The following is a 10,010-nucleotide window of genomic DNA, read 5'->3' as shown; positions in this document are numbered from 1 at the left end:
AAGAAGAAGAAGAAGAAGAAGAAGAAGAAGAAGAAGAAGAAGAAGAAGAAGAGAAGAAGTAGAAAAAGAAGAGAGGGGAGAGAGAGACAGACAGAGACACTGCGTCTATCACTGGCCTGCTGGGCCACCGGGGAAGTGCTCCTTGTCTGGCTTGTGTAGGAAAAGCCAGAGAGATCCTGGAGAGTTCAGAGAGGCTTATGATAGCAAATCATCAGCTGAGGGTTAAAGCAGTTGGTGCTGGCCCATGGGCAGTCCTGGAGTGGTCTCAAGACGCCAGGTCCCAGGTCTAAGAACTAGGGAGTCACCTTGGCCCCCAACATCTTAGCTTCTTTAGAGGAAAAACAAACACGTAAATAGACTTGATGTCCCTAATCTCAAATCTTGCCTATCGTTAAGGATGGTGCTTACGTTGTCCCCTGCTTCCACTCAGCATGGCGACCCTCGGAACCTCTGCCCCCACTGGACTACATAGTTGCAGCCACCGTTTGCCGAAATCCAACTCGGGCTCCTGAAGTTGGAGCTGAGAGCATGGCTCTAAGGTAGAAAGTTAGCCTTGCCTGTGGGAGGCCATAGGTTCAATTCACGCATCCCACGAAACCAAAAAATAAAAAATAAAAATAAATTTCAAAACCATACACAAGAGACGAGGTGCGATTGCGCAGTGCAACCCCGAGAGAGTGCTTGGTTGGCCCCCTCGCTCGTGCACACTTTGCGCGTGCACACGATCCGTCCGGCTCCGGAGGAAGGACCACATCCGGGGCCTTGTGGCCGCGGCACGGTTGCCATGGTACCAGGGCGGCTGGCAGGCCTCCCAAGCTGAGGGCCGAGCTCGCAGGACAGGGAGACCGCGCAGCGCTGCCGCTATGAGCCTGGGCACCACAGATCTAGCCTCGGAGACGGTAAGGAGGCCTGGGGAGGAGGGAGGAAGGGCGCACGGCCGCAGCCAGCTCCGGCAGGCCGATTGTTACCGCACAAGAGCCAGCTCCGGGCGTCGGCCGCCACCGTGCCCGCGCCCCAGCAGCCTCTAGCTCCCGCCTGCGCTCGCGGAGGCCACTACTTCCAGGAAGCCCCTGGGACTGTGCCCTCCCGCACGCGCTGCGGGTCTGAGGCCGCGGCCCGCCGACGATTTACTCTCATCTCGTAAGTGTTGCTGTAGGCTGCGGTCCCGCGATGCCCGGGAGCGATCCCGAGCAAGGGGGGAGGCCTGCCCCCAACCTCCCCCAGGGCTAGTCCTACACGGATCCAAGGGGTATCTCTGGAAGAGACGTGCTTCTCTCGCTCTCCGAGTACGTGTCAGTACCAAGTGTGCATTCCGCAAAGGGGGGCGGCTATAGGACAGGGCTATAGGCTGATGTCCCCAATCTCAAAGAGAAGTAGGAGCAGTTTGGAACAGGTTTAGAGCCAGCGGGAGCATCAAATGTAAAAAGGCCGCAAGGCCGGAGAAAGTAGCACGCCGGAAAGCACGCTCTTTGGAATTGGATTGAGAAGGGACCTGGCCAGGGTGAAATATGACTTTCAAGGGTCCGAGGGACGCCCGTGGGAGGTTCCACAACACCGAGGGACCAAGCTTTTGGTTAGCGGAGAGCAACTGAGATTTCCTACTTGTCCCTGCACTAGAGGTTTTCCAAGATTTGCCTAGTTTCAGAGGTCGGTCTCTCAACACTGCCTTCAGTAACTGCACTCCAGTAACTGCCCCCCTCACCTCTGTTTGTTTTCTGGGTGCTACTGCAGACTAGATCACCACAGATGAGCCTCCCGAGCTGGGTTGCTGGGGGATTATAGGCAAGCCCTTAATTTCTGACTCAGATCTCAAGCCCAAGCAAGTGTTCTACCACTGAGCCACACACACCCCCTCCCCGCCTCTCACTGGGCTCTCCTACTGAACTACATCTCCAGACCTTTAAGGTTAAAGGTTAAAACCTCCCCGACTAAGGGTGGGACTTGGTGGGAGAAGACTTCGAACTGGATGTAAAGTAAATTAATAAATTAATTAATGAAAAGTAGAGGAAAAAAGCTAGTGTCTTGTGTTGAGATTACAAAGATAGCTCATTATTCTTTCAGTACATTTGGCAAATTATCCATAACCTGGGCATTCACAGAAATCCAATTAATATAAGTTGTGTTTCTCATTTGCACCTTTCCCCCCATATGTTTTTTTAAAACAGAGATCATATTTCTACAGTTTTATAACATTTACCATTACCTTTGTTGCTTGCATTTTCGGTATTTTTTTTTAAATGCCCTTTGTATGTAGCCCAGGCTGGCCTCAAATTCAGCCTCCTCCTGCCTCAGCTTGCCAAATCCTAGGATTACAGGCTTGCACCACCAGGAGGTGTGTGTTTTCCAAAATGTAACCAAGGACTGGGGAACCTACATCAAAGCCACTTGGGTATGGCTGCTGCCTGTAATCCTAATGCTCAGGAATTGAAGACAGAGGAAGAAAATCCCTGGGGAAGCTGGCTAGCTAGACTAGCCACAACAGACAAAACGAGCTGTGGGTTTAACAAGAGAGCCTAGGATAGGGTCAGATCTTCACAGGCATGCACACAGAGACACACATACACAAATGAGCAGCCAGATAGAGCCCGGTTCCCAGCACCTCATCAGACAGTTCACAGTCACCTGGAAGTCCGCCTCCAGGGGATCTCGCACCCTCTTCTGGCATCCACCAGGCACCTGCATACAGGTGCACATACACAGACACACACAGAGTTTACATATCTTTAAATAGAAAGCATGAAATTAAAAGGTGTGTATGCAAAACTGCTCTGCTCTGCCAGGAGATGGGCAGAGATTCATGATCCTTTGAACAGAAGTGGAGCAACCCAGGGCGCTGAAACAGCGAAAACTGGGCTTGCTTTTGTTGACTTGAGAACTCTTACCAAAGGCATACAGTTGGCCTGAGAACCCACCATACCTCTGTGGGTATGGACTCCCCCAGCCAGGCAGAACCTTTCATTCACCCCCTACTCTTACCCTCCTCTTCCAGTGTGTGTTTGTGAATGGAGGCCGGAGAAATGTCACATGACATTCCTCAGCCGTCACCACTCACTCCCCTGTGGTTAAGGAAGGGGCCTAGAATGCCTTATTAAGTAGGCTAGGCTAGCTGGTCAGTGAGCCCTAAAGATTCACCTGTGTTTCCCCACCAGCACTGGATCTGGATCAGATCCAGGTCCTCCTGCTGACTGGAAATCCCCTGGCTCCCACGTCCTCCTCTCTGACCATCAGGGTACACTATTGCCACAGGATGGAGATGTCCCAAGCTTCCCTCGTGCCGGTCCACTGGGGTGTGGTGCAGCAGCCCGGACAGGCAGTGTGCACCTGAGCAGCTGCCTCCCAGTGACCTTGTGTGCATTTCTTCCAGGGAGATGACAGTCTGTCTGCTATTACCTTTGATTCTGACGTTGAGTCGGTGAGTACAGGCAGGGGTGGCAGTCCCCACGCCAGTGACGTTGGATGTTGTGTGTAAAGTAGTGTCCCCCGAGACACCGCTAGACCCAGAGCACAGGTGTCCAGAGCTGCTGCTTGTATCAGAGTGTCGCCTGTTAGCTGAATCTAAATAATTGAGATTATCATTTTAAAACTTCCCTTATTTATTGATTAATTGATTGATTGATTGATTAGAAATCAATTCCAAGTGCTGGGAATATAGCTCAGTTGGTAGAATACCTAGCAGGCATGAAGCCGTGGGTTGTACTTCTTACACTGTATAAACTGGGAACTGTGGTCCATGCCTGTAATCCTAGCGTTTGGAAGGCAGAGGCATGGGGATCAGTTTAAGGTCATCTTCTGCTTATATAGTATGTTCAGGACTAGCCTGGGCTACCTAAGACCCTGTCTCAAACACTGGCACCAGCAATAACAAAATAATATATATCACTTTAAAGCTAGTTTTAGAAATTAATTGTGAGCCAGGCAGTGGCGGCACACACCTTTAATCCCAGCACTTAGGAGGCAGAGGCAGGCAGATTTCTGAGTTTGAGGCCAGCATGGTTTATAGAGTGAGTTCCAGGACAGCCAGGGCTACACAGAGAAACCCTGTCTCGAAAGAAAACAAAAAAGGAGAATAAATTAATTGTGAAGGTCTAGAGAGATGGCTCAGTGACGTGTGGTACTTAAGCAAAGTACACCCAGACACAATTCCCTGTATCCACATAGCAGCTCACATGGGATCCCCAGACTGTGGGGACTAGGGTGCACTGTTGAGTCATGCCCTATCCCCTCACTGGGGGAGTCTAGGCAGATGCTCTACCACTGAGCCACACATCCTAACCCCTCACTCAGAGATTCTAGGCAGGCTCTCTACATTGGAAAAACACTCCCAGTGCTCCCTGGGAATTAGCTATCATCTCAGGTTCTTTGTAAATCGTGCTGTGTGGCAAAGGGAAGCATGCTAAATGCTCACTTAGTGGATAGCCCAAGAAGTTACTTGATTCCATGTATACCTGAGCTCTGTAGGGACCCAACCTGAGATGCCTCAGCTGCCCTTAAGACCTCACATGCCCACAGTCCCCAAGGAGGGACCACTGTTATTGTATGATAAAATTTTTCCTGGGGAGACAAAACAGCTCAGATTAGGATCCCATGACAGACTGGCAGTGCAGCTCCGTGAAGGAGTTGCTCAGAGGAGTATTGGGGAGGGGGTGGTTACTTAAGGACCAGAATGACTCAAAGACAGCTGCATGACCAAGGCACACCCAAGCGTGGGTAACAGCTCACAAAGCTGGGAGCCTGGAGCACGCTGCACAGTCCGCAGAAGTCACCAGGTTGGAGAGTGTCCTTTCCAAATGACTCCGGTCTAGATCTTTCCCAGCAGATGGTCTGTGAGTCTTATTTGCAGCTTGGCTTGTCTGAGAGTAACTTTAGGCTTGCTTAGACAGGGAGGAGCCTCGTAAGGCTGGTCAGTTTGAGGGACTTCCTGGGGCTATTTTGAGTCATTTATCTTCATGCTTAAGGACCAACCCCGCAGAATTGAATCTTTCAATCTGAAAGGAAACTATTTTATGACATATGTCCCACAGCCAGGAGCACTCCTCTTCATATCATAGGGACATGAGCCCAAGATATTCACCACAGACGCGATCCTGATGCCATGGTCTGAGCAAGGAGCCACCTACCAAGCCCCAAGCAGAATCCAAATCTCTCTGGGGCATAGAGGACAGTGTCTCCACCAGTGCGGAGCAAGGACTTGCCATAGACTGTGGACTTCACACCCAGCCTTGTGTTGACTGGAAAGGCAGGCCATGGCCTACCCTAGAAGCTGCAGGACCTTCTTCTCACTGGACTACATGGGCATCTGTTTGCTATGGCCACTATTTTTCATACAGAGTCCTCTCCCTTGCTGGGTTTCTCTTCCTTAGTGGGGATCTCCCATGGACTGGCTTACAAGCGATTCATCTTAGGGCATCTGCTATGAGCACACAGGTGCTTGCTGGCAGGCAGAGCAAACATCAGGGCCTTTCCTTTTTTTGTTGTTCTGGTAGAGGCTGTGTTCCTATAGAGGTTTCTGTGTAGCCTGGGCTGTCCTGGAACTCTCTCTGTAGACGAAGCTGGCCTTGAACGCAAAGATCTGCCTGCCTCTACCTCCTGAGTGCTCACAACTAGGGAGAGTGACCTTCCTGACTCCCAACACCATGTATAGGATCCACATTACAGAGTGCCTCAGACCTCTGAGAGATCTCCTGGCCAGGGTCTCTCTCTTTGGCCTCTTGAGTGTGGTGAGGTTTCCTCTTGAGTGTGGTGAGGTTTTCCAACGGAGCTCTTAGGAAGCCTGACATTGCTGCTTCTTTCTTTCAGAAAACAAAAAGAAAAAGTTTCCACAAACCTCCTTCCACATCACCAAGTAAGTATGACTGGACAGATTCTCAGTCCCCTCATCCCCACCTTGACTCTGCAGGCCCTTCCCCTGTGTCCTGGAGAAAGCAAAGGATGTTGCTTTTCAGATGCAGTGGGAGGAGGGGATGCAGTAGTGTCAGGATTGCCTGTGTTTGTTTTGGGACCGCTGTCCCAGAGCACTGTGCAAGCCACTCTCCCACTGAGCTTCCCATAAGACAGAACAGAGCAGAGATTGCCTTTCTTTCCTCTTGATTTCTCAAAGCTGGGTACAGCTAAATGAAAGGAAGCCTGTGTTCAGTGCTTGCACACTCATATGCATGTGCTCACATATGTGCACGTGGAAGCCCCTAAGCCCTGTTGTCGCTCCTCAGATGTGGTCCATCCTCTTTGTGACACAAGTACTAGAGCTTGTGCCTAGTGCTCACCAATTAGGTTAGGGTAGCTGTCCAGTGAGTCCCCAGAGTCTGCCATTGCCACCTCCCCAGCACCGGGATTGCAGACACGTGTCACCACACCTGGCTTCTGTATGGGCTGGAGCAAACTCAGTTCTTTGTACCTGTGAGAAAAGTACTTTACGGACTGAGTCATCTCCCAAGCCCCATAAAAGGATGCTTTTGAGCTGGGATTTGCTCTTCCAGCAGCACATGGACCCTTGCTGGGGAGGAGTGTATGTCCCTAGATGGAGCAGAAGGGCGTGTGCCTTTCATCCCTATAGGGTCTCTGAGCTCATGCTGCTGCGGAGGCCCTTCTCTTCCTCAGAAGGATGACGACTGCTTTGTCCCTGTCCCTAGCTGTGGCTGAAGGGAGGCATCATTTATTTATTTGGGCAACAGTGCTTAAATAGGGTTGGCCCCAGTGCCTACAAGGCTGTCTGGTGTCTGTCAGTGTCACAGCGCTCTAAGGCCCATGGCTCATGTGTCACTAGGCAGGAGTTTCTGTGACAAATGTCAAGTCCTACATTTGTTGCCCCTAAACCTATAGGGACCTGACCTGTTTGTGTGTGTGTGTGTGTGTGTGTATATGTGCGCGCGCGCATGCTCATGCATGTGATCTCTTTTGTTGTTGTTGTTGAGACAGGTCTCATAGCCCAGGCTGGGCTCAAAATCACTTGTAGCTGTGGATGACTGAACTCCTGATCTTCCTGCCTTTGCTGGGCTGACAGCAAATGGCTCTAGCCTGATTCAGTGTTTCTTTAGTGGGGAAATGCTACAATGTTACATGAATACCTTTATCTTTTGTATGAATTTGTCTTTTCTTACATGATTAAAGATGTGAGAGTAAAATAATGAAATAAATAAATAAGTAAATAAATAATAAAAAATAATTTCGGTCTCTGGAGAGATGGCTCAGAAGGCAAAATTGCTGTCTGCTCTTCCAGAGGACCCAGGTTCTGTTCCTGTCACCCACAGGAGAACTCACAACTGTCTTTAACCCCATTCCCAGGGGATCCAGCACCCTTACACAAGCAGAACACCAAGACAGATAAAATAAAATAATAAATTATAAACATTTTAAAAATAATAATTTTAGAACATTTGCTTCATTGTGACAAATACCCCCCTCCCCCGCGCGACAGGGTTTCTCTGTGTAGTCCTGGCTGTCTTGGAACTCACTCTGTAGACCAGGCTGACCTCAAACTCAGAAATCCACCTGCCTCTGCCTCCCAAGTGCTGGGATTAAAGGTGTGCAACACACTCCCTGGCCTCAATACTCTTTCAAGGAGTAAAGCCCTCCTCTCCTCTCTTTGCCTCTGTCAATCTTCCAGATGTGTCCATTATTCCTGAGTATTTTGGGACATGTAGTCATGTCCCTAGACAAACAGCTACAGCCACACTGAGTAAGCCTATGGCAGTTGTGGGGAGCAGTGGGTCCTGCTTGGACAACTCTTCTGAGGAAGCTATGTCTGATAAACAGAGGCTTAAATTGGGGAAGCTATGTCTGATAGAGACTTAAAAATAGTTCTTAGAAAGATGGTATCAAATTGATAGGTGCTTATCAAGAAAGGTTGCTTGGTACAATGAGCACATCTCTATGTGCAATTAAAAAAGCATTATGACAGAGGGGTGCTATTTGATCAATGGACTTATACCCACAAATCCTTAATCTGTGTCACCTTGCATAACTGAATACCCAGCTACCAGCTGGGTACGTGCTCCTGTCCACAGGATAGTTCTCCCTAGACATTTATTTTTGGCTTGCTGAAATTCTGCTTTTTTTTTTTTTTTGATTTTTTGTTTTGTTTTGTTTTTTATTTTTTGTGTTTGAGACAGGGTTTCTCTGTGTATCCCTGGCTGTCCTGGAACTAACTCTATAGACGAGACTGGCCTCGAACTCAGAAATCCACCTGCCTCTGCCTCCCAAGTGCTGGGATTAATGGCGTGCGCCACCATTGCCCAGCTAAATTTTCACATTTTCAAATTCCCCTTTCTTCTAAAACAAAACAAAACAATGCTTTACAGTTACTCATTTGTGTGTGAAACCAGATATGATGACTTACACCTCTAGTTTTGACTAAATACACTGGGCCAGGCCACAGATACCACTTAGTGGTTGAGCACTTGCCTAGAATCCTTCATTGAGGGGCTGGGGATGTAGCTCATTGCTTAACATATATAAGGCCCTGGGTTCCATCCCTGAGTTTAAAAAAAAAAAAAAGAACTGTTTCAAGACATTTAGACACAATTTCACGAGGTGATGGATAGATAGTCCAGTGATTAAGTGCACTTGCTGCTCTTCCTTAGAACCGTGTTTGGTTTCAGTACCCACTCACTACCTTCTGTAACTTCAGTTCTGGGGAAGCTGATGCCTCTGCCACTGTGGCTGCCTGCACTCACCCCAACACAGCCACACACCTATGCATAAATTAAAATAACAAAAATAAATCTTAAAAACACACACACAAAAAAATGGTGTCTTAAACTCCAGGATTTCTAGCCTAGCCCAGGCTAGGAATATATAGAAGACCTCATCTCAAAATAAGCCAGTCAGTAAGTAAGAGTATTGAACTTCTCCATGCTTGTTTGCCAGAGGGTGTGCCCTCCGGGTCCACACATCCCGGGATTGTTGCGTACGACTGGTCTTTGTCTTTGTATAGTGAGAGTGTTGAGGTACAGCGGTTCCACAGCTCTAAACCATATGTTGCCTTCCTAGAGTCACCCTACTACTCCAAGCCCAAAAAAGTGACCTCCTGGCGGTCTCTGAAGACAGCAGGGAGCATGCCTCTGAGTAGCAGGATGTCCTTGACCCCACAGAAGCTGTGGCTGGGAACCTCAAAACAGGGTATGTGGCTCTCCTGCGGAGAAGGGTGCTTTGGCTTGAGACACAGTATGGGAAATGGCAAACGATTTGAGATGGCACGTCTGACGCAGCTTGTTTCGGTTAGTTTGCCCGTGATCCTCTCCGAGATATTGAACATGTCACTAGTAGGCGTGGCTTTCCCAGCCCCACCCGAGGATGCCCTAGCACCTTTTCGGGGTTATCTAAGTGCTGCCCTGTGGCAGAGGTGTGATAGAGTAGTTGCTATCAGCTTACAGGAGACAGCTATTAATGTTTCTGTGAGCTGGTCTTTGTCATACTGGAAACCTGAAGTGGGACTGTTTACACCAGGGAATTGGGTACACATAGCCCCTTGAGTTGACCTCTACAAGGTGCTTCTTAGGCATTTAGCAGTACCTCCCTATCCCACCCCCACTGTCCCCACCCCCACCCAGGCTTGCTGGCATCCTTAAAGCCCTGGAGCTTGAAGAAACAGAACTTGCCAGACCGTATACTTGTACCTGTCCTGTTAAACCCATGCACATTCAAACCAGGAAGTGTGACCCAACCCCCGAGCTCCATGCTTACCTCGGAGCACACGTGGACCCAACCCCCCAGCTGCACTCCCGACTACCTGACAGAAGCCATGAGAGCGAAGAGGGCAGACCTCAGGCGTTCCGGCAGCCATGGTGAGCATGCTCCCGGGGACAAGGCCAGGAGAGCAGAAAGGAAAGCCTCTAGCAGTTGAGGGGTGAGATTTTTTTTTTTTTGGCTTTATGCACGAGATCCATCATTAGGACATTCTAGAATGTTCTGAGGGACAGTGATTCATGAAGAGCGTCTTCATAGACAACCCATTGTGTCATACACCCCTCTCCTCCTTAAATAGAATTATCATTTAAAGTCCTTATGTGTGGGTA

At 49.2% G+C, this 10,010-nt stretch overlaps 1 protein-coding gene across 11 annotated transcripts in view; it reads left to right on the top strand.

Annotated features, from left to right (window-relative positions):
• The first annotated feature begins 713 nt into the window (after nt 1-713).
• Iqce (IQ motif containing E) overlaps nt 714-10,010 on the top strand; it is a 38,639-nt gene continuing 29,342 nt past the window's right edge. For 3 of the 11 annotated variants that reach the window (XM_031338534.1, XM_031338533.1, XM_031338532.1), the window contains exons 1-5: nt 714-899; nt 3,365-3,412; nt 5,797-5,842; nt 8,986-9,114; nt 9,546-9,779. In XM_031338534.1, the coding sequence (XP_031194394.1) occupies nt 864-899; nt 3,365-3,412; nt 5,797-5,842; nt 8,986-9,114; nt 9,546-9,779 (493 nt within the window). In that variant the 5' untranslated portion in view covers nt 714-863. Of the gene's footprint in view, nt 900-962; nt 1,141-3,364; nt 3,413-5,796; nt 5,843-8,985; nt 9,115-9,545; nt 9,842-10,010 lie in introns of those variants that run through there. The other 8 variants (XM_031338541.1, XM_031338540.1, XM_031338537.1 and 5 more) reach the window with 7 other exon arrangements.

Source organism: Mastomys coucha, unplaced genomic scaffold (assembly GCF_008632895.1).
Source record: "Mastomys coucha isolate ucsf_1 unplaced genomic scaffold, UCSF_Mcou_1 pScaffold22, whole genome shotgun sequence".
Classification (NCBI taxonomy): Eukaryota; Metazoa; Chordata; class Mammalia; order Rodentia; family Muridae; genus Mastomys; species Mastomys coucha.
This window is presented reverse-complemented; position numbering and strand designations above follow the sequence as displayed.